Genomic DNA, 25,910 nt, shown 5'->3' with positions numbered 1-25,910 from the left:
CTAGGAATACACCTCTTTATTACTTGGCAAAATTTTTACATAAAATAATATATAAGGCAATTCCGAAACCTGATTCGGCTATTTCTGATAGTTTCCAATTAGTGAACAAATTAAATGGTTTATGTGTGGATAGTGATGTGAAGCTAGTTTCACTAGATGTTACATCATTGTTCACCAACGTACCATTGGATATGGCTATTGATAGTTTAATTAACAGATGGGGGTATATTGAAAAAGAGTGTATTATTCCACGAGATGAATTTTTATTGGCAATTCGTTTTATTATGAACTCGACTTATTTTATGTTTAATAATGTATGTTATCAACAGACTTTTGGCACGCCTATGGGTTCCCCCCTCTCACCGATTATTGCGGATATCACGTTGCAAGATTTGGAGAGTAGAGCGATTGCTGCGATTCCATTGTCATTTCCATTTTATTTTAGATATGTTGACGATATCGCGTTGGCGGCCCCACCCTCCATGCTTAAAATAGTTTTAAACACTTTCAATTCTTTCCATCCTAGATTGCAGTTCACCATGGAGGAGGGGGTTGACAACCGATTGAATTTTTTAGATGTCACCATTATTATAAATAATGGGAGCATTGAGTTTGATTTGTTTCATAAGCCGACGTATTCAGGTAGATATTTAAATTTTGAATCGCAGCATCCTCTCTGTCATAAAAAAGGCACCATTATCAGCCTCATAGATAGAGTTTTTTGGCTATCTCATCCGAAATTCCATAAAGTTAACTTTGAGTCTATGATTGGAGTTCTTTTGTCTAATAATTATCCTCTCAATTTGATATTTCACACATTACAAGCGCGGTTAAAAAAGTTGTTCTTCCGCTATAATAATAAGTTGCATAACAATAGAGCAAATGTGTGCAATGACAAGATTCTAACGCAGAAAAAAGTTTCGTACTTTAATATTCCGTATATTAATAATGTATCGAAGAGAATCGAGGACATTACACGTGATTTGGATGTCATTCCATCATATACAGCAATTAACAGTCTCCGTAAATTCATTAAAGTACACAAGGATAAGTTACCAAGAGAACTCCATAATAATGTAGTTTATAAAATTGATTGTATGGATTGTGATGCGTCGTACGTAGGGCAGACGGGTAGATTGTTGAAAACTAGGATGAAAGAACATCGCAACAACATAAAAAGAAACGCGTCACAATTATCAGTCATATCGGAACATAGATTATTGAACCATGAATTTAATTGGGAGGATGTAAAAGTCTTAGACGAGGAGCCTTTTTTAGGTAAACGTTTGATATCCGAAATGATCCACATAAAACGTCAGAGGAATAGTTTAAATTTACATAGCCGACACTGATAAATTAAACGAGAATCTTGATCTGTTAATAGAAAAATTTACCAAAATCTAGCTTTGTGATTTTACATAGCCGGGTTTTTTTGTTAGACTTTTGATATGAGTGCCGATTAGTTTAGTTGTTTTTATTTTTATTTTTATTTTCATATTTTATTTTTATATTTGTTTTTTGCGTATATATGTATCGACTGTGTCGAGGTAGAATACCGCACAGTCGTTAGAGTAATGTGTCACGTGTAGCATCGTCTTCTCTCTGTTTTTGCTGTCGGGGTGAGTGTTCTTCCCGGTTCTTAATTTTTAATTCTTGTGAATTGTTCTACGTTTAATTTATACCATGTTGATTAGTGTTGGTAAGGGAGTCACTGCTCCGCTTCCTTCCTGACGATGGTCACCGTTAGGGAGACACTCCGACGGCCGGACGGTTTGAATAGGGAGGAGAATGATATTTAATTTATTTGCGGATTGTATGTATACGAGTTTTATAATTTTCTGATTGTACCGATTATCTTCTATTTTTGTTTCTTTGTATTTTGCAGCTACTGAAGAAGACCCGAAGTGGGTCGAAACGTTTAGAATTTAATAAATGAGTTTGACTTGAGATCTCATTTTAATTTATTAATTTTGTGCATGTCATCCGCATAGGCTCCGATTGCCGTCGAGATTTTATTTTTATTGTAACACAATAATTCGAGCCGAGATTAATAGTTTTTTTATATTAATTAAATGTTATTCCGACGACGATGAATTAGTTCACGTCGTCATTGTAAAAACCGCGACAACTGAGTACAAGTGACCGATAACGAAGATCTGTGTCCTCCCTGTCAATATAAACGAGGAGGCGGAATATAAACAACAAAATTACGGCGGGTGATAATGCTGATAATTGAAATAAATGATAATATTTCTTTATATAGGCATTAGAGCACTACAAGCGCGCGCCATTTGGTTTCTTTAATTATTATCGTATTACTATCATTATCATTATTATTTATAAATTTATTAATTATATTATAATAATTTTTTATTATTAATTAATTACAAAATATAATTATTGAATTATTAACAACTAATTTAATAAGCAATTTAAACATTATATATAAAAAATGATACAAGATTATAAATTAATTAACTTATTTATTTTTTTATTTTTTATATATAATGTATTTTCCTTTCTTCTCTCTCTCTCTCTCTCTCTCTTTCTATATATATATATATATATATATTACTTTGTGTGCTATCGGGATGTGTGCTAAAGGTATATGAGCTATCGGGAATTGCTTTTGTCGTGTGCTATCGGAATGTGAGTTATCGCACTATGCGCTAACGGATGCCGCTCAATTGTAACGATGAAGCTGAACTAGCAGTAGGAATGTTACGAGGTAATATGTGTGAGCTAAAGATTCCAGATCGGGCTCTACTCGTTGGTAAAGGTCACTCGACAAATTGTATTTACACAGACGTTTCGGACATCAAAACCTAGAAGCAATCAAAAGGCTGGCAAATGAAGGACTTGTCGGGGATGAATTTGGAGGCGTGCAGCGTAAAGAAATTCTGTGAGGATTGCATTAAAAGAAAAATGACGCCATCTATTTCCAAAAGAGTCACAAAATATGTCTGATGTGTCCTTCAAATTAATTTATATTAATGTATATGGATCAATGCAGACAATGATCCCAGGAAAAAGAAGGTATGCATTGACATTGATAGATGACTACAACCGCTTTACACAAATTTTCTTGTTGAGAGAATAATTTGATATCACAAATAATTAGATTTTATTAAGTACTTGAAAACAAAATTTAAAACTCAAGCTATCAGATCAGACAGGGAGAAAATACATCTCTCAACAATTGACCGATTATTTGCGGACGGAGGGAATTTAGTTGCAGTTGACGGCGCCATATTCACCGCAATGAAATGGATTGGACAAAAAGAAGAATAGGATTGATTAAAGCTGTGAGAAGTATGCTGCTAAATGCAAATCTACTAGAGAGAAGCGGTCGTAACTGCGGCGTACCTCCAAAATCAACTATCCACCAGATTCAGGTTTCGGACGCCCTATGAGTTATGGTACGGAACCAAACCAGATATGAGTAACCTGCATATATTCGGATGTAAAGCATAAGTACATACATATACCAAAGGAAATGCGCCGAAAATCCGACGACAAAGCATGGAAGTGAATTGTTGCGGTTTTATCCACAACTAATATTTCAACTGTTGATGTTGACCTTGTACTTCTCATGTATAAGTAAATAAGAACGAGTACTGTCACAAAAAACTTTAATAAAGAAAAATGGCTACTGATACAAAACGATCTTTCTCGTACAACAGATAATGGCGTTCTGAATCTCTGCTGCTCATTTGTTCACGCGCGCCATCCGCGCCCGTTTATTCAACTAAGCGCTAGCGTTGCTACACAAATGCGCGCCAAGATATAAATTAACCTTTTTAAGCGGGTCATTACACAAACATGTACATTCATTGGTTGTCCACAAGATTCAAAAACTTACAGATAATTAGATAATGACACAGAAAATGTAGTGATCAGCAGAGATGTAAGAATTTTTGGAGAGAAGGCAAAGGAAGAAGTAATCTTGATGACACTTGACACAAACAGACCTTATGACGTACAAGCCAATTCAAAATTAATGACTCCTGAACAAAGCGAGGTTGACCTTCCTACGAATAAAATCGATTAAATTCAAGACAATACAGGTAATGTAACTATGTGAGTCAAGTGATTGCAGTATTATTACAATTTCAAACAGTGAAGAATATAATTACGATGTAATAACAAAAGATTAGAAGAAACGGGAGAAAGGGTCTCGTAAATAGACTCGTGCAAACAGGATTTCCATCAAATCGATATGCAATATCAATGATGGTTCTAGTACACGAAGAGAAGAAGCATTATCAGGATTAGATGTCAATGCATGACGAAATCAAATCACTTCGAAAAATTGGCACTTGGGTGCTACAAAAAATTCCTGACGGAACAATCGAATGCAAACCGGGTGTTCAAATTGAAAAAATTCGCAAATGGACGGCCAGATCGTTTTTAAAGCAAGATTGATAGCGCAAGGTTTTTCTAAAAAAAATACAAGACCGATTATAATAAAGTATTTGCGCTCGTTGTAAAACACAACTCTTTGTGTAATATTGTCAATTGTCGGACAGCGAGATTACAAGATCAGGAATTTACACGAAGACAGAATTTTTGATTGAAAAATTAAGCGAAAAGATGTATATGAAAGAATTATCAGAATTTGAAAAAGTAGAGAAGGAAAACTACTGATTCAAATTGGTACGGAGCATTTATGGGTTAAAACAAGCAGCCAAGACTTGGAATGGTCAACTCAATGAGATATTGAGTCAACAAAGATTCAAGCGGAATGATAACAATTACTGCCTATACACGAAGCAATGAAAACATCACATCGTGTAATCTTGCCATTTACGTGGATAGCATAATCATCGTCTGCAAGTCATTAGATATAATCAATGAAGTGAAAAGTAGTCTCGACAATCGATTTTGCATTTCTAATCTCGGCGATCCTGTTATCTAGAAATACAAGTACGAAGAAACAAGACCGGACATTTCTCTATTAGTCAATTTGAGTATGTAAAGAAGCTTTTAGGAAACATGCGATTACTGGACTTTAAAGAATTAACCACACCGATAGAAAAGGGTTATATGAAACTTAGAGCTAATTTACCTGTAGTTGATAATAGTTATTATCAAAAATTTATAGGCGCATTACTGTACATAGTAGTCAACATAAGATCCGTCATAGCGTCAGTTGCGATTTTGAACCAATTCATCAAAGCCCCAAGGAAAGTCGACTGAACCAAGTTGAAGCGCATAGAACATTATCTAAAGCACACGAAAAACTATGAACTGCGCTTGAGTAATAACAATCACTAAAAAACATCACAGATGTAAAAAAAGTGCTAAGTTATATCTTTTACAAACAACAATAATTCTTTACAAAAAGTCGTAATTAAATATATTCTCTTCTCAAAAATTATGTTTATAGCCAAAATAATTCTTTGCAAAAATTAATCATCATCAAAAATATTTTCTCAAAAATTATAATTATAAATTATAAAAACTTTTGTACTTGGCTCGAATTATTGTGTTACAATAAAAATAAAATATCGACGGCAATCGGAGCCTGTGTGGATGTCATGCACAAAATTAAAAAATTAAAATGAGATCTCAAGTAAAACTCATTTATTAAAATCTAAACGTTTCGACCCACTTCAAGTCTTCTTCAGTAGCTACAACATACAAAAAAATTCAAGAAATCAAAGATAGTTGTTACAATTATAAAAATATAAAACTCGTATACATACAATCCGCAAAACAAATTAAATGTTATTCTACTCTCTATTCAAACTGTCCGGCCGTCGGAGTGTCTCCCTAACGGTGACCATCGTCAGAAAGGAAGCAGAGCACATAAGTGACTCCCTTACCAACACTAATCAAAGTCACAACATTATATAAATTAAACGTAGAAAAATCCACAAGAATTAAAACTTAAAAATCGGAGAGAGCACTCACCCCGAGAGTAAAAACAAAGAGAAGACGATGCTACACGTGACACATCACTCTAACGACTGTGCGGTATTCTATTTCGGCACAGTCGATACATATATATGCAAAAAAAAATAAAAATAAAAAATAAAAATAAAAATAAAATATAAAATAAAAACAACTAAAACTTATCGGCGCTCATATCGAAGGTCTAACAAAACTACGGATATGTATGATCACAGAGCTGAATTTTGGTAAATTTTTCTATTAAAAGATCAAATATATCATTTAATTTATCGGTGTCGCTGTGTAAATTTAAACTATTTCTCTGACGTTTTATGAGGATCATTTCTGATATCAAACGTTTACCTAAAAAAGGCTCCTCGTCTAAAACTTTTACATCCTCCCAATTAAAATCATGATTCAGTAATCTATGCTCCGATATGACTGATAATTGTGACGCCTTTCTTTTTATGTTGTTGCGATGTTCTTTCGTCCTAATTTTTAACAGTCTACCCGTCTGCCCTACGTACGACGCATCACAATCCATACAATCAATTTTATAAACTACATTGTTATGGAGTTCCTTTGGTAACTTATTTTTGGGGCGGCAGAGAGCAAGAGAGAGCGGAAGAGAGCGAGAGAGAACGAGAGAGAGCAAAAGAGAGCGAGAGAAAGCGAAGGAGAGCAAGAGAGAGCGAGAGAGCAAGAGACAGCGAGAGAGAGCGAGAGAGAGAGAGAGAGAGAGAGAGAGAGAGAGAAAGCGATAAAGAGCAAGAGAGAGCGAGAGAAAGCGAAGGAGAGCAAGAGAGAGCGAGAAAGCGAGAGACAGCGAGAGAGAGCGAAGAGAAAGCGACAGAAGGCGAGGGAGAGCGAGAGCAAGAGAGAGAGCGATAAAGAGCGAGAGAGGGCGAGAGAAAGTGAAAGAGAGCAAGAGAGAGCGAGAGACAGCGAGAGAGGACGAGAGAAAGTGAGAGAGAGCGAGAGAAGGCGAGGAAGAATGAGAGAGAAAAAGAATGAGAGAGGGGGAGAGAGGCGAGAGAGAGAAAGCGAGAATTTATTTTTCGTTTGGTTGCTTAAAAGGTTAAGCAGCAGTGGAAACTGTCACTATATTGTAATGGGTGTCCGCGGATAAGGTAAAGCAGCTGAGGACAAAATCACTTTTTCGGGATGGGTGACCGCGGACAAGTACGACGCCGTAGGCGGACAAAAAAGTGACACATTTTTGACCAAAAAATAACTAAAAAAATTCATATCTTCGCAATCAATAGAGCTATCAAGTTCGTTAAAGTCTCATTTTACTCGGAAAAAATCGCGCTTTTGATATGGTCATCTTTTGAAAAATATGTTCCCGGTTATGAAATATTTCAAATTTTTGTTTTCAAGGTTACGAAAATCGTGTTACGTCTGGTAAAGGATACACAGTAGCGTCCTACGGATAATTTTCGCTATTGTTTCGATATTTTCGCTATCTTTTCGATATCTTTCGATATTTTTTTTTGTTTTTTTGTAGATTGTATTTTAATTTGACGAATAAAAGATATAACTTAGCGAGACGCTACCGCGTCTCCTGAAATATCATGTCCATTTTATTGTGGGTTTTGCAGATGCTAATTGGGCAGAAAATCACAAAGACAGAAAATCCAACGGCGGTTACGTTTTTAGATTAAACGGTAAGATGAAGCAATGAACTGTGAATGCCGTAAACAAGCATGTGTTGTATTATTCTCAACCGAGGCTGAGATTATTGCACTTGCAGAAGCTAGTCGAGATGCAAAATGGTTGCAAAAATTACTGAAAGATTTTGCCGAATTGCAAAAAATCCAACAATTATATATGAAGATAATCGGAGTTGCATTAATAGGCTTAAAAATAGCGGCTGTTCTGCAAAGACAAAACATAGACACTAAATATTTTTACATGAAAGACTTAAAAATTAATAGAAAGATTAATATTATATATTGCTCTTCAGAACTGAATGAAGCTGATATGCTTACGAAACCAATTGGAGCAATTAAACTCAATATGTTATGCAAGACGATCGGATTAGAACCATGGAAAAAATACGAGGACGGACATCGTTGGAGGGTGACATACACATATACGCAAACAAAAAAGTACAACTAGGTACACATAAAGACACATACATATACGCATACACACACGCACACATACAATTTGACACAGCATGTATACGCACTCACCCAAACAGGATCGTAAACACAAGAAACATACACAAATAATCTGGGACTTTGTAACATACGTTATCAGTCAAATATAAGTTGAGGTAATGGATAGACGTGCCGAATACCAAGATCACAAAAAACTTGATTATAATATTTTAAACTGTATTACTCTGCATCTTTTTTCTATTGAGTCAAAGCGTAAGTTCAACATTATCAATAAAAACATTAGTAAAAAATCTTTCATTTTTAACAGTCATCTGAATTAAGCCACACTCAAAATCAACTGGTCAAAGTCCAAAGTAGTTTTTAGTTTCTAGCTTTGACCAATCATGTTAGTTTTTCTAGAAGGGAAACATACTCCCTTTTTAACTGTCGAAGGGAAGGGGGGGTTTCATGTGAATCAATCGAACAAAACTTTGCCAAAGCATAAAAAGGATGCTATATGCTTTCTCCCTAGTCTAAGGGAGAAGAGCGTGTGAATGGGTGATTCAGCACTCATTCCGCTCCAAGAGAGGAATCATTCTCTCCCGTGAGGGCGCGGCGTAAAAGTGTGGCCCTTCCGCACCGCAACAAAGAGGTAGGCCACGTCTCCCATACCAAAGGGAGAGGGATTGGAGCCGCAGCCAACGTCACAATGAGCAGTGATCCTACGAGCAGAGAAGGTGGGGTGCTCACCAAAAGTAATGCAATCGCTCGTTCCTGGAGGGCTCCCTACATACGTTCGAAAAGGCCCCACCGCAGGGGTTTTAATGGGTCGAGGGACGGTCTTAGTATTTCCCTAAAACTCACATAACCTTGTGTTTTATCTCCGCGGGCATACATTTCCTTGCAGATTTCACGTGCATAAACAAAAAAAGGATTGGCTAAAAACAGCAGTTAAAAACCGAAAACAATTTCGGGCTTTGACCAAAACTTGGTTATTCCGCATATTCACCAGTTAATCCTAGGAACGTCCGCGTAACGGGCTTAGACTATAACATCTGGGTTTTATTTGATAATTTATTATGCTAACAATTTTTTATAAAAAATAAAGTTTATGAGAAATAAAATATAAAATCTATTTATTTTTTCTATCCTTGTTATTTACGATAAGAGCGTTTCATTAATATTATCACACGCTGGCTGTAAATATGCGTGTTTCATTAGTATACATAGAGACGAGAGAGGTATATCGGTTCGTTAAGGTGTCTGAATAGCTCATCGTCAATTGGGAAGAGTAGTCGCCCGGTAAGCGAAAGGTCTCGGGTTCGATTTCCGATTCAGCCGTCTTTTTCAAACCGATATATTTTTCTCGTTTACATCAATTTAGGGGGGTAAAAAGAAGAGGATTTCAAATCTCAATTTAGAGATTGTTCCTTGTCTTAGCAAATTGCTAAGTATTAGGCTTTTTACAGCAATATATTCTTTCTATCCTTAAAATTTATGTACTCGTATTAATTAATTGTAATTATATTTTACTAAAATTTAATATTTAATTTGATATTAATAAAAAATATTTTAAATAGTTATTATATATACAATCTACAAAATATGTATAATCAAATCTCTATAAAAAACGGCTTAAAATTAGTCAAAAAATTTTACTATATAAAATATATGTATATTAGTAAATAATCATTTCACATATATTAAATATATTATTCACTTACCTTTCAGCAAGAATTAGTGCAGAAATTATGCTTTTCTTCAAATCAAATATTGCTGGTGTATTCCAATTGGTCACTGAATAGATGTGACATTGTGAAGGTGTAATAACAACTAAATGACCAAAGCCAAATTCGAGGTGTACAACACGATCGGAGATTTCTAATACTTCATGAACTTCGTTGCCAACTTCTCTAACTTCAATCACTTTTCTTCTTATCAATGTGACTTCGTAATTATCCCATTCTAATTTCCTAAAAAATTTATTATTAATTTATTAATATTATTTTATACTATATATAATTAGAAGACAAAGAATATAAGGTGCAAATAAAATATGAATTTATGCTAAATTATCATCTCTATAAGATATTAATAAAAAAACATTAACGTCAAACGTTTCTTACCCGTTTTTAATGAATTTTGAGTTTGTTGTAATTTAGATCATAATAAAAGACAAATTTTTAAATTTATTGTTTAATTGTTATTTAGAAGATGAAATATTTTATTGAAAAAGATTAATTATATTTCTGAGCCAAAACATACCATTAAAACGGTAAAAATATTAAAAATTGTTTTTAATAAAAGTTCTTTAGTTTTCATTGTATTTTTAATATATTTTTAACAATATAAGATTTTTTGCAAATATATTTTTAAAAATCCCCTTTTTTGTTCAACATTTTTAAAAATGTTAAAAATGGCCTAATGGTCAAAAAGTAAAACATGTTAATGCCAAATTTATCTGTATGTATGTAAAGTTATAGTCCGATTAAATGTATCCCGAAAATTCTGTAGAAATGAATAAGAAATTTTGTCTATGTGCGCATGTGCAGACCATGGAAAATTGTGTATCTTTTATGATACTTTCTGTATAAAGCCGGGATTACGATGAACTTGACGTTATAACTTTTCTGTATAACTTAGTGTCTCTTTATTGTACTAAGATGACAAAAAAATGCTTAATATGCAAAATAGAAGCATCTCCTATTTCCAATCGTAGTTTTCACATGTAAGTACATTAATATTTCTAACCTCAAAATTTAATAAATTATATATTTAATAATAAATTATATTTAATAAGTTATTGCAAATATATATATTTAATAAGAAATATATGTCGGCTCTCAATATTATTAATAATAATAATACATGAATTTTAAATAGGCCAATAGAGCCCAAGCGCAAAAAATTAATTCTTCGGAACTATATCTCTTGGTTTGAGATTACTAAGTTCCATATATAAATTAATCTCGAACTTACATATGGAGAAAAATAGGCGAGAAAAATATAGGTCCGAAAAGTCGCTGAAGCGGGAATCGAACCCGCGTTTTTCACTTTCCAGACGACTGCTCTTACCAACTAAGCTATTCAGACTTTTTCGATCCTATATTTTTCATTTGTTTTTTAGTAGATGTTACTAAATAACGCCATGATTAGGCCCAGGCGTAAATAAATAAGAAATATATGTCGGCTCTCAATATTATTAATAATAATAATACATGAATTTTAAATCGGCCAATAGATATATATTTAAGGTTTATAATTTTTAATGTGAAACAGGTTTCCAAAAAATGAATTATGCCAAATTGTGTCGTCCGGATGGAAAAACTATGTAGTCGTGTCCTCCGCACACAACCTGATAACAGAATTCAAAGCCAAAGCAAAAGATGGCGCTCGCGGGCCGCGCGCCCGCGCGCCCTGCGTGCCCTTGCAACTCATTGTGTTCTGTTCGTTAACCTGTCAACACGTGTAATCTCATTCCGAGTTTTTAGTATTCAGGTTTTTCACTATTACGATGCCAAAGCATAGGAGCAGTAGATGACGATCCTTGAGACATACGGAGGAGGAGGGGGATCTATCACAAACACCGTCCGAGTGCCTCTTTGCGTGACAGACGGTCTCGAGACCGCTCACGTCGTGGCATAAGCTCGGACAGTGTCCATTCTTTGGACAAAGAAGGCTCCTTGAGGGATTCTTCTGTGCGAGACTCTCACTTCAGAAAGAGAGTTGTACTCAAATTCTCGAACAGGTTTGTAACCTTCTCGACCAGAACCTTCGGCAACCCTTGCCGGAGGTTAGGTCTCCTAGAAAAACCGTCTTGTTTAGCGAGGACGATGTGGCGCCATCCATTATATCGGCCGTAGAACCTTCCGTAGGAAGACAGACGGTCGCACAAGACCGGGGTTTTGTACCAGGTATGTCCACTTGTCGACCCACCTTGTCTTTTCTTGTGGCAAAGAGTGGACATAACTGACTGTAATTTTCTGCTTGGTTTCATTTTTAGAGACGCTGGATCTCACAGATGGAAATAATCAGCCCATAGATGAGGTCGTAGAGCCTCAGGACTCGAGTCTCGAGACTCTCGGATTCACAGGCATTAACCAAAGAGCTATTCGGGGGTAAACAGTCACTTACCACCTTGTCTACCTGGAATCCCTTTATGTTAAATTCCATCCAGAAGAAGGCTCAAGTTGGTCTAAGCGAGGACATACGATCTGGCCTGCTTTCCAAATACGAAGCAAAGGAGGACCTGGTGGCGCTGGCCCCGCCCACACTTAACAAAGAACTGGTCCCCGCCTTAGCACCTTCAGTTATTAAGCGTGACAAATATCAGATGCGGTCACAGGCACACGTGGAAGCATGCCTTAACGCCTTCGGATCCGACATATCAATTCTGTTAAAACCAGAAATTTTACATAACCTCAATGAAGAGGCACGTTCTGCTCTAACATCTATTTCAGAAGGTATGCATTTGCTCGTTGACCATCACTTCCGCCTTTTATTAGTTAGAAGGGCTTTTGCCAAGCCCTCCTTCAATATTCTTGGCAAGAGCGCAGCGAAGACAGCAGCCATTGATGAATTCTTGTTTGGGCAAAATTTTGCCGAGACCCTCAAAGCAGCGCAGGCCTGTCAAAAGGCGGGACGCGATATATCCAAGACGGCGTCTTTGGTGGGAAAGAAGACTTTTCAGCCAGTACGCCAGCAGGCCTCACAACAACGTTCAGCGCGTAAAACACAGGTTTCGGGAAACTGGAGGGCTCCTGTTCGTCTATCGACGACTCGCCAATTAGGAGCTCCTTACTTCAGGAGCTGTCAGCATCGCTCTCGATCCCGGGCACGACATCACCGATAAACGATGTAAGTACAGCCGGCCGTTTCCGCAGCTTTGTGACACAGTGGGCAGACATTACTAAGGATCAATCTGTATTAGAGGCAATACAGAGTTATCGGCTCCCTTTTACATCCACACCTCCATCAAGAACGTCTCTGAAACAGGTAGAATTCTCAAAATCTACTGAGAAATTTTGTCAACTAGAAATACAGCGCCTGTTGCGCAAAGGAGCTATAGAACCTATTGAGCCTTGTAAAGATCAATTCGTATCTTCTTTTTTCTTAGTTGACAAGCCGTCAGGGGATAAGCGCTTTATTTTAAACCTACGAGAATTAAATATTTACCTTAAGCCGCCGCATTTTAAACTTGAAGATTGGCGTACGGTTATTCGCCTTATGTTACCAGGTTCGTATATGGCTACGTTAGATCTGGAGGATGCCTATTTGTTAATCCCCGTAGAGAAACATTATAGAAAGTATCCTCATTTCCAATGGCGCAACACAACGTATGAATACACTTCGTTATCTTTCGGTTTGTCAACAGCTCCGTATATATTCACAAAGGTCATGCGGCCGGTAGTATCCTATTTTCGTCACAAGGGTTTTCATTCAGTAGTTTACTTGGATGATTTTCTTTTCTTTGGTTCATCCCTGAAGGAATGTCAAATTAATGTTAACATCTCTATGAATTTGCTTCTCTCTTTGGGCTTCAGAATAAACTACTCGAAGTCTCAGTTGCAACCATCGAATATTTGCAAATACTTAGGTTTTGTATTTAATTCTAAAGAACAATCTATTTCAGTTCCCTTTCAGCGTCGGGAAAAATTATCAAATCTCGTGTCAAGCACGGCCCGCAGGTCCAGTTGTTCTATAAGAGATTTTGCAAGCTTAATAGGATCGCTCATCTCAGTGAGCCCGGCTATACAATATGGTCTTCTATATACGAAGAAATTTGAACGAGAAAAATTTCTAGCGCTACTCAGGCACAGCGAAAATTTCTCAGCTCTGATGGAAATTCCTTCTAATCTTCAATCGGACTTCAGATGGTGGATAAAGATTCTTTCAGACTCCAATCAATCATATCCGCTCAGGAAGATTTGTTCGGGAAATTTTCTCGGACGCGTCTTTGAACGGTGGGGGGGCGACTTGCGCAAAATTGCGCACACACGGCTAGTGGTCGACAGAAGAGAGGTCGCTTCACATCAACTCATTAGAGCTTAAGACAGCCTTTAATGCCCTTCGTTGTTTTGCACTAACCTGAAAGATTGTGACATTCTTCTCCGTATTGACAATACTTCAGCAATAGTCTATATCAACAGGTTTGGTTCTATCAGTACCCACATCTTTCGAGCATTTCAAGACAGATCTGGCAATGGTGTGAGGAGCGCAATATCTTTGTTTTTGCATCATACATATCTTTAGAAAACTATATTGCTGACGTAGAATCTCGGATCACAGATCCTGATACCGAATGGGCCCTGTCACAAGTGGCCTTCCAGCAAATAGATAGAGTTTATGGTCCGTTTGATATAGACTTATTCGCATTCTTACTCAACGCTAAGTGTAGTACTTATGTCTCATGGTTCCCAGACCCACGTTTGTTTGCGGTAGATGCATTCACTCTCTCATGAAGAGAATTAAATTTCTACGCTTTCCCATCTTTTATCTTACTACCTCGCGTTCTAAAAAAGATTGTAGACGAAAAAGCATCCGGGATTTTGATGGTTCCTTGGTGGCTTTCGCAGGCTTGGTTCCCCCTGTTCCAAAGTCTGCTAACATCGGATCCATTAATTTTCTCACCTAATCAATCCTTGCTCTCTTCACCTTTTAGGGCTCATCATCCAGTGTGGAGATCGCTTTCTCTGGCTGTAGGAAGATTATTGGCGAGGCTTTTATAAACCGCTTAATTCCGAAGGCAGCCATTCCAACAATGTTGGCCTCTTTATCGGAAGCAACCATCAAACAATATTCTTGACCTCTCAACCAATGGTGAAACTTCTGCCAATGCCAGTGTTTATCCATCCATTCACCGACAGTTACGCACTCTGGATTTCCTAGCGCAAGAGTTAGAATCTATTTTATCGTATTCATCCCTAAATACAATGAGGTCCGCAATATCGTTAATTTCTGATAACAAAATTGGGCAGCATCCAGCGATCAAACGTTTTTGCAGAAGCATTGCATCCTTGAAACCACCACAACCGAGATATGATTGGGTCTGGGATCCAGTGCCGGTAATTGCAAAGTTAGTTCTTATCTATCCGTACGACTCATATCCACTAAATACTATTACCAGAAAGATGGTTCTTCTTTTGATCCTTGCCACAGGGCAGCGTGTCCAAACACTCGCTTCGTTAAAGATATCGCAAATTGTTTTAGGCGATAAGTTATTTATGCGAGTTCCAGATCGCATTAAGACATTTGCTCCCGGTCGTTCTCAGCTTTCCTTTTGTTTTTCTTGGTTTAATGGACACGAGCAACTTTGTATTGTGCGTATTGTAGAATATTACTTAAACAAGACAAAGGATTTGCGGCCCTTAGGATGCGATTCTTTTCTTATTTCCTGCAATAAGCCTTATAAAGCAGTCACAACCCAGACTGTGAGCCGCTGGATTCGACAAGGATTAGAACAAAGCGGTATAGATACTAGCAATTTTACGTCACATAGCACTAGACACGCATCAACCTCGTGCGCGGCAAGGAAGGGAGTTACGTTAGATTTAATCAAGCGTGCAGCAGATTGAACTGGCACATCCCGCACGTTTGCAAATTTCTATAATAGGCCTATCATTAACCCTGAGGAGTTCAGTAACGCAGTTTTATTATCATTAAAAAAACACTAAAATAGCGAGAGTTCGGAACCTCATTATTTTTTTTTAAGATAACGAGTTTATATAATAGACTAGTTTGTATAATAGACTAGTATAATAGAATTTTTACTTTTGTTACTACTGATAAGCACAACTTCAATATTATATTAAATGTAAGATGTTTTTCTTTTCACATTATATATTTTACAGTAACAAATCGCAGTTATGAATAACTACATAGTTTTTCCATCCGGACGAGAAAATTCGGCATAATTGTTAGATTGAACAAACTTGTGAAGTGCGATCCTAATTATACCTTTTGTTTTGTCCGGATGGACTCCCACCCGTTCTTTTTCTTCTCCCCATTTTATTGCAATTTGTCCTTAGGCTTTTTGAACTTATGAGTTGCAAGGGCACGCAGTGCGCGCGGGCGCGCGGCCCGCGAGCGCCATCTTTTGCTTTGGCTTTGAATTCTGTTGTCAGGTTGCGTGCGGAGGCACGACTACATAGTTTTTCCATCCGGACGAGACAAGAGGCATAATTAGGATCGAACTTCACAGGTAAGTTTGTTTAATCTAACAATTACTTAAAAAAAAAAAATGGATGGTTGCTATAAATTTATCAACATCTCCAAACTTCAAAACTACATATATATGCAGCGATCACTTTGATGACAAATTTTTTAATTATTCTGATGAATTCAGAAGCAGAAAACGACTACGATCAGAAACTGTTCCAAAAAATATATATTTTAATCAGTCTTATTTGTCAGAGAATATTGCAAAAGAGCCAGTAACAGATTGTGATAAAGAAATTAAGATACGTAGAGAAAAGATGCCTGTGAATTCAGTTGATGAAGACTCTTTAAATGATCAAGATTGTTCATATAAACTGAATAATAATAATGTAAGTAGTGACACAAACAATAAAAAAAAGATAATTAATTCTCTTTTACAGTAATAATAAAGTATATATAAATTATCATACATATATTATATATATATATATTATTACAAAATATTACAATATAAATATTTGATATTTTTAATATAACTACATTACAGATAAATTTAAAAAATTTAAATTTTTAAGGAAAAATTCATTAACAAATAACAAAGCTGTAAAAAGAGTGCGCTTTATGAATTGTTTCAAAACCGAATATATTTCTCAAAAATACTTTGTTTCTGATGAAGCTTGGAATCGATTCTTAAAATTCACAACTTATGAAAGATCTAAACTAGCAGCTGCACATAACAAAAACTCACAATAAGAAAAAACAATTAAAAGTTTAAAAGTTTTGATAAAAGATTTGGAGAGAAAAGGAGAATTGAATGCTGCCGAATATTTAAAGGTTTTTTAAGATTAATTATATAATTTTATTTATATATATCATGAAAATATATTCGCTGAAAAAAGGATTTTGGTTAAATGATAAAATTCTGGTTAAAAATTGTATATAAATTAGAATTTTCTAAAAATAATCTTAATAATTAATTTTGATAATATTTATAGGATTATTAATTTTTATAATAAGAAATACTTATCTATTTATATATATGTATTATTGTGGATTATATAAAATGTGTAATAGAAATTCGAATTTTAATTGTATATGTACGTTATATAATATTTATACACAATCGGGGCGGTGGGTGGCCGTGCACGTTGCGTCACCGAAATTCGCCTGAGGCGAAGAATAGGTGGAACGCAGGTTCGAATTCACCCAGACCCCGGTAGGATTAAGGAAAAAGTAAGTCGTCGGTGGCTGTGCACGCTGCGTCGCCGAAGTTCGGTTAAAAACGACTAGTATAGCGGAACGCAGGCTCGAACCCACCAAGGACGCTATAGGTATTATGTAATTATAGGATAAGTTAAAAAATGTAATATATATTTTATAATAAGAAATAAAAGGAAAAAAGGATGGATTAAAGTCTCTTGGGCGTGAAGCTGGGGACTCTAAACAAAGTAAAAAAAAAATATTTATACACAATCCTTTTATATTACTTTTCATAAAACAGTATACAAAATTTATTTAATATTTTATTTTATAGGATTTGCCACCACATGTACAAGAATTATTAATACGCATGGAAAGAACGTAAACCAACAGCTCCTTTTTCTGCCAACCTTAAAACTTTGCTAGAACTCTTCATTTTCATTTACTAGCTGCATACAAAGCAGTTAGACGTAATTATCTTAATTGCTTACCTCATACTAAAACACTTAATAAGTGGATCTGTGCAAGAGAATACAAACCGGAGATTTTCGAAGAAATTATTAATAATATCTGTAATATTGTTAAGCAAGAATCAGAGAAAGATAAAAAACTTGTTTTTAATATAACTTTTGATGAGATAAATATTAAACAGCATAAAGAATGGGATAGAAATACACATTCGTAGAAGGGTCTTGTAGATTTTGGTGGACAACTAGAGGAAATAAAGAAAGATGGACAGCTTAAAGTTGCCACTAAAGTATTAATTTTTATGTTAGTTAATATAAATGGCGGATTTAAAACTCCAGTAGCCCATTTTTTGATTAATTCTTTGAATGGTGTAGAAAAATCGATTCTTTTAAAAGATTTATTAATAAAACTAAATAAAAAAAGTATTAATGTAGTCAGTGTAACATTTAACGGTGATAGAGCCCATAAAACAGCATGCAACTTATTAGGCGCTAATTTAAATTATAAAAATAAAAAATAAAACACAATCTCTTCTCAACCGTACTGGCAAATAATTTATTGATATTAATCACTACGTTTCGACCATAATTTTTGGTCCTTTTCAAGTAAACTATAAAAAAATATACAATACAGAGTCATTAGTAATTAACGTAAACCGCAAATTATAAAACAAAACGAATATAAAAATATATACTTGCGAACAATAATTATACTCCTGAGATGTCAAAGAGAGAGCATAGTGTCAAGTTTAACACACGTCTAATACATTGAACAGATTTAAACTAACTAAACGACCTTTATTATTTTGTCGTAAATGTTATTTAAGTTGTCAGTATCCTTATGTAAATTTATGGTATTATTATTTTTCTTAATAAAAAACATTTCAGCACAATCTCTTTTTTTCTAACATGTTTTTTATTGTGTAAAATACTAGGAGAAGACCAATCAAAGTCATGATCAAAATCAATCTTATGTTTGGTAATTACTGAAAAATTACTCGGATGTTTTTTAATATTACTAAAATGTTCTTTTATGCGTGTACACAGATGTTTTTTTGTTTGCCCAATATATGAGGCGTCGCAGTTTTTACAATTAATCTTATAAACCACTCAGTCTTCTTTTCCATAGGTAATCTATCCTTACCCAACGTTATTAAGCACTTTAATTTTTTAGGTATATTATGTACAACATTAAGCTAACCTTATTAAAAATCCGATCGACGTCATTTAAACAACTAACGTATGATAAAGATATGAAAGAAGGTTTAGTTGTGTTGCAAATCCTATTTATTCTATTAAAAGAACAATGCTCTAAAAAATTGAGTCCTTTTTGTACCCAACGTTCAATGATTTTTTTCGGGAAGCAATTATTAGATAAAATTCGTTTAACAATATTAATATTCTCATAATGAAACTGCTTGTCAGACAATAAAACCGCGTGGTCAACAAGATTAAAAATAGTATTCATTTTATATTTAAAGGAATGATGCAAATAAAAATTCATATATTTATTAAAACAAGTAGTCTTTCTATACCAATTAGTAAGAAGCTTCCCATTAGATCGAATGACCGTTGTGTTTAAAAAATTGATACGCCTATTCAATTCTACCTCATGAGTAAAGTTCAAACGATGGTAAAAATTATTAAAAGTCTTAATGATCTCGTCAATTTTTGCACTCGGAATTATAGTAAAAATATCATCCACATATCTATAATAAGTAGAGACATTAAAACTCAATTGACATAAACATTGTGTCTCAAGGTCATCCATCACCATATTAGTCAAGATAAGTGACAGTGGAGACCCCATTGGGCTACCGAAAATTTGTTTATAAAACTGTCCATTAAAAGCAAAACTAGTAGAATCCAAAATAAATTCCACCGCAAATAAAAACTGAGAAAGATTAAAATTCGTGTTAGGTGAGATATCATTCCAACGTTTTTCAATAGCTTTCAAAACCAAACCCTTAGGAATATTATATCCAAATTACCTCTTTCGGTACAGTTGAAAATTCAAATCATCGATGAAAGCGCGACGAGAAGACAACTTAGTCAAGCCGACGACCAAGCAATGTTCGCTCGGAAACGAAAATCGAACAAAAGAAATATCCCCAATAAAGTACCTACAAGCCAGCCAACTTACCTGTCTATAACGTGTCCAGTTAATAATTTTCCATTACCACATGCCATAGCAACTTGCGTACTATCACTAGACCAAGCTATACCGTAAATGCTGCCAGTATTCACTTTTTCCATAGAATGTAACCACTAAAATGTAACAATAATATATTGTTTATTGTTAATAAACCAAATTTATAATATAATTAAAAAGTATTAAAAAATAATAAATTCAATATAAGATAATTGTAAATTGTTAGATATGGATGTGTTATTCAATACATAATGTATACTTCACTATATATATATATATATATATATATATATATATATATATATGTATACCTTGACTTTGACCTTAATAGTAAATTTGAAGGTTATTTGAAGGTCAACTTGATTTTCTTAAATAAAACTACTAATTTTTCAAATCATATTCTGGTAGCTGATGTCGAGACCTTTCCAAAATCCTATAATAAAACATTTTTCCATTAAGTACTTTTTGAGTTATAAAGGTTTAAAATTAACAATTTTTGGACATAAAATGCTTTCAAAAAAATATATTGCAAATTACAAACATCCTTTTTAAAGCAACTATGTTTTCTTTACATTGATTAATTGGTCTCATTATTGCGTGCATAAACGTATTAAGGTATAATTACCAAAAAGTAAATATTTTGCAAGATATTTTACATTTTGTTAAAAAATTGTTAATTTCAAACCTTTATAACTCAAAAAGTACTTAATAGAAAAGTAACTAAAAATGTTTTATTATAGTGTTTTGGAAAGAAATATAAAAGAAATTGGTGGTCTTATTTAAGAAAATCAAGTTGACATTCAAATGACCTTCGAACTTGACATTACGATCAAAGCCAAAGTCGTCAGGTTGTCCCCTTCTGAACCCTCCAACTTTTGTATAAAACATATTATTCTATACTACTTATTTTATAAGATAGTTGCATGGATTGATTAAAATGTTCCACCCTGTATATGTATATAATATATGTATATATAATTATATATATATATATATATATATATATATATATATATATATATCATTCACTATTCACTTTTTGACCATCCTATAATATATATATAATATATATATATATATATATATATATATATATATATATATCATTCACTATTCACTTTTTGACCATCCTATAATATATATACAGGGTGATTCACGTAACAGTCGCCACGATTTTTGGGACATTTCCGCCAGTTTAAAAAAAGTTTATACAGTAAAACTTAATCTGCTTTACGCAAGCTATAACATGCAATAAAAAATTAAAAAGAAAAAATTTTTTTTATAAACAAATTAATGTTACTTTGAATTTTTTAAATAAAACCATCATATTTTTTTACACAAATTGATTCCTCACAATATTTTGCATAAAAAATTATAAGAATAAGATGGTCAAAAAGTGAATAGTTTATGATATATTTTATATTTTAATGTTATAAGATGGTCCTCGTAACGATCACCACGATTTTTAGGTAATTTACAATAATCTGACAAAAAATTTCATTAATCAAAAATTTACCAATTTGTAACCGTCAACAACAATAATTTAATTATTGCATACAATTTTACTTTATGTTGCATTTCAATTTAAAATTAAGAATTTTAAAGCTTGTACAGCGTAATTCTTTGCTATCAAGGAAGTTTTCTAAAAACATAAATAGTAAATAGACTCGACTTTGTCCTTATGTTACCATGTAGCTTAGCTATCAATCTGATCAGGAAATTTTTAGTATCAGTTTATCTAGTATCAATTTAGTGTGTCTAAAACCTGATATAATGAATCACTATTGTAATACGGAAAAAGTAGATGTTACTAGTATTTGGCGAGTGCAGAAGAAATGCACGCAATGCAGTGGCTTTGTACAGAGAATGATATCTGAATAAAACTCATCCTTCTGCAAAAAGTTTTTATAATACTGAGTGTTCTTTACGTTTACATGGCATGTTTTCATTTGGAAAACGTGTCAATCGTACTAGGCCAGTTACTAATGATAATAACGCTGTGTTAGTACTGGCCAATTTTGAAGTTGATCCGCATACTTCTACTCGAGCAGTCGCTGCAGAAATGGATATATCACATTGTTAATTTTGAATTAAAATGTAACTTAAAGTAACATTGTATGCAATCATTAAATTATTGTTAAATTTATTGACGGTTACAAATTGATAAATTTCTGATTAATGACATTTTTTGTCAAATTATTGTGTAACGGCATCGCCGTTACTATCGCCTCGCGAGCCGAACATCCGCCCGCCACGTGAGGCTCTGGCGCCTAAGGCGTCCCCTAAACGCCATACACGGACAGCCCCACTTCGGGGGCGCCCCACTACTGCGCCGTTGCGCTACCTCCGACGCATGGCGGGTGGCCGCCGACCGGGTATATAAGCCAGCTCGACGGATGAGCCGGCACCAGTCCCGTTCCAGATTCCTATACCAGGCAGTGGGCTTCAGCTGGACCCACACGCCACTCTTGCCTTAACTGGCTGGACACACGCCACACTTGCCTTAACTGGCCGGACCCACACGCCACTCTTGCCTTAACTGGCTGGACCCACACTACAGTACACTGTAGCTTTCAAGCCTCACAACTCGGAAAGTACTCAACGAAAATAAACTTTCTTGTAGTGTTTTGGAAAGGTCTCGAGATAAGCTACAAGAATATGCAATAAAAAGTTAGGTGTTCCGTTTAAAAAAGTTAATGTAATTTCGATTTGACCTTGGCGACGCCATCCAAGATCAAACTGATAAGATCAGTAAATAGATCTTTTTAAACCCTACAACTTTTGTCTGAAACATTTTCTTGTAAAATGCAAGCGAACGGAAATATTGGGGGGGTCCGATACTTTTTGACTACCCTGTATATATATATATATATATATATATATATATATATATATTGTGCAAGACGGAATGCGGATTAAGGAATCGGTAGCTGGTCGGAATAAAGTTCACTTCATACGAGCGTAACGTTAGCACAAAGAGATTTATTGTACTAACACACCAACAAAAAGTTACACTTCATAAAGCGAAAAGAATTAACCATAAATCGAGTCGAGAATATAATTGTATATCGGTTCGCAAGCAACGGAGAAAACGTACAAAAAAAGAGACAATCTATCACGTTTTTCTGTTTAAGATTCGCACTCTGTTCACGTCGACTAGCCAAACGGGAAGAGCACCGCGGGCGCTTGAGAGGAGAATTATATAGGCACTAGATTCGAGAAAATTCGCGAAGTTTTAGAACATTCGATAGTTTGGTTAAGGACAATAAGAACATTCTCGTGTAATTGTTTATTCATACCCCGGTAAATATTTGTTATTAGTACATGTATTTTTTGTCTCCTCTCGCGCGACTACGGTGTTTATTTCGTCGTTTTAAAGCGAGATAGAACGATCGCTCCTTTTTGCAAGCGCGGGGTAAACGTATCCCTGCGGCCGAGCGCTAATTGCATGATGCAAAATTACAATTTTATTTTTGATTGCATGTGGCATGATGCATGAGAATAATGCGTGACATTATTAATGCTTTTGCAGCGTTCTCAATTTGAATGGTTCGATTTCGAACACACACATATATATATATATATATATATATATATATATATAACATATATATATATATATACAAGGTGGGTCATTTTAAAAAATACGATCAATTTTCTCGTAAACTAAGCAAAATATCGAAAAATGGTTCAGACATGTGTTGTATGGTTTCGAAGGAACTATAAGATGGTGCCATTGGTTTGACCTTGGATATTCAGTTGAAGGTCACGCAAAGGTCACCTCAATTTTTTTAAATGGCACCCCCTATTTTTTATTACATATTCCTGTAGCTGATCTCGAGAGCTTTCCAAAACACTACAGTCAAATGTTTTCCATTGCGTACTTTTTGAGTTATAAAGCTCGAAAGTTACTACATTTTGATAAAAATACAAAATATATATATATATATATATATATATATATATATATTTCTTAAAATATTTACTTTCCGATAGTCTTATTTTACATGCTCCGACTAATCAGGGCAAAGTCCAAGCATGATCCAGCAGTTAAGACAAGATCCGGACACGATCGTATTTTTTAAAATGGCTCACCCTGTATATATATATATATATATATATATATATATATATATATGTATATATAAAGAGACGCGTTAGCGTCTCGCTAAGTTATATCTTTTATTCGACAAATTAAAATACAATTTACAAAAAAAAATATTGAAAGATATAAAAAAAATACCGAAAATATCAAAACAATAGCGAAAATTATCCGTAGGACGTTACTGTGTATCCTTTACCGGACGTAACACGATTTTCGTAACCTTGAAAATAAAAATTTGAAATATTTCATAAAATAGAACATATTTTTCAAAAGATGACCATATCAATCGAAACCGCGATTTTTTCCGAGTAAAATCAGACCTTAACAAACTTGATAGTTCTATTGGTTGCGGAGATATGAATTTTTTTAGTTATTTTTTGGTCGAAAATGTGCCACTTTTTTGTCTGACTACGGCGTCGTACTTAACCGCGGTCACCCATCCCAAAAAAGTGATTTTGTCCGCAGCTGCTTTACCTTATCTGCGGTCCCCATCACAATATAGTGACATTTTCACTGCTGCTTAACTTTTTAAGCCATCAAACAAAAAATAAATTCTCGCTCTCTCTCTCGTTCTCTCGCGCTCTCTTTCGTCTCTCTCCTCCTCCCTCATTCTTTTTTTCTCTCATTCTTCCTCGCCTTCTCTCGCTTTCTTTCGCTTTCTCTCATCCTCTCTCGCTCTCTCTCGTTTTCTCTCGCTTTCTTTCGCTCTCTTCCGCTCTCGCTCTCTCGCTTTCTGTCGCCCTTACTCGCCCTTTTTTGCTCTCTCTCGCTCTCTCTCGTTCTCTCCTGCTCTCTCTCTCTCTCTCTCTCTCTCTCTCTCTTCTCCTCTCTCTCTCGTTCTCTCCTGCTCTCTCTCTCTCTTTCTCTCTCTCTCTCTTCTCTCTCTCTCGTTTCTCTCCTGTTCTCATCTCTCTCTTCTCTCTTCTCTCTCTCTCTCTTCTTCTCCTCTCTCTCTCCTCTCTCCCCTCTTCTTCTCCTCTCTCTTCCCTTCCTCTTCTCTCCTCCACCCCCCTCTTCTCTCTCCCCTCTCTCTTTCCCTCTCCCTCTCTCTCTCTCTCTCCTTTTCTCTCTCTTTCTTTTGCTTTTTTCGCTCTTTCTCGCTCTCTCTAGCTCTCTCTCGCTCTTTCTCGCTCTTTCTCACTTTTTTTCGTTCTCTCTCGCTCTCTCCCACTCTCTCTCGCACTTTCTCGCTCTTTTTTGCTCTCTTCCGCTCTCTCTCGCTTTCTGTCACCCTCTCTCGCTCTCTCTCGTTCTCTCTAGATCTCTCCCGCTTTTTCTTGCTCTTTGCCACCCTCTCTTGCTCTCTTGCTCTCTTCCGCTCTTTTTTACTCTTTTTTACTCTTTCTCGCTCTTTTTCGCTCTCTCCCGCTCTTTCTCGCTTTCTCTCGCTCTCTCTTTCGCTTTCTCTTGCTCTCTCTCGCTCTCCTTTGTTTTCTCTCGCTGTCTCCCGCTCTCTGCTCCCGCTCTCTCTTACTTTTTCTCGCTCTCTCTCTCCCTCTTGTCTTCTCTTGTCCTCTCTCGCTCTCTCTCGGTCTTTCTTAATCTCTCTCTTGCTTTCTCTCGCTGTCTCTCGCCTTCTCTTGTTTTCTCTTTCTTGTTCTCTCTCGATTTCTCTCGTTCTCTCTCGATTTTTCCCGCTTTCTTTTGTTTTTTCTTGTTCTCTCTTGCTCTCTCCCTCGTCTTTACTTGCTCTCTCTCCTTCTCCCTATCTCTCTCCCTCGCATCTCTGTCTTTCTGTTTTATATTTAATAATATTACAGTCACTTTAGGATTTGATCTCGGATAAAATGTTAAGAAGCTGAATTTTAGTGCAAACGTTCGTTTTTGCA

The 25,910-nt window shown here is 35.2% G+C and overlaps 1 protein-coding gene across 1 annotated transcript in view; it reads right to left on the bottom strand.

Annotated features, from left to right (window-relative positions):
* Window positions 1–25,910, bottom strand: part of Oseg5 (intraflagellar transport protein Oseg5) — a 222,062-nt gene that overhangs the window by 136,719 nt on the left and 59,433 nt on the right. Inside the window, exons 6-7 of the mRNA XM_085488710.1 lie at window positions 19,968–20,092; window positions 9,725–9,973 (exon numbers count right to left, since the gene is read on the bottom strand). Of these exons, the coding sequence (XP_085344836.1) occupies window positions 9,725–9,973; window positions 19,968–20,092 (374 nt within the window). The remainder of the gene's footprint in view (window positions 1–9,724; window positions 9,974–19,967; window positions 20,093–25,910) is intronic.

Source organism: Nylanderia fulva, unplaced genomic scaffold (genome assembly GCF_048542155.1).
Source record: "Nylanderia fulva isolate GAGA-0341 unplaced genomic scaffold, ASM4854215v1 Scaffold70, whole genome shotgun sequence".
Taxonomy (NCBI): Eukaryota; Metazoa; Arthropoda; class Insecta; order Hymenoptera; family Formicidae; genus Nylanderia; species Nylanderia fulva.
Note: the sequence above shows the minus strand (reverse complement) of the source record. Positions and strands in the feature narration are given on the sequence as shown.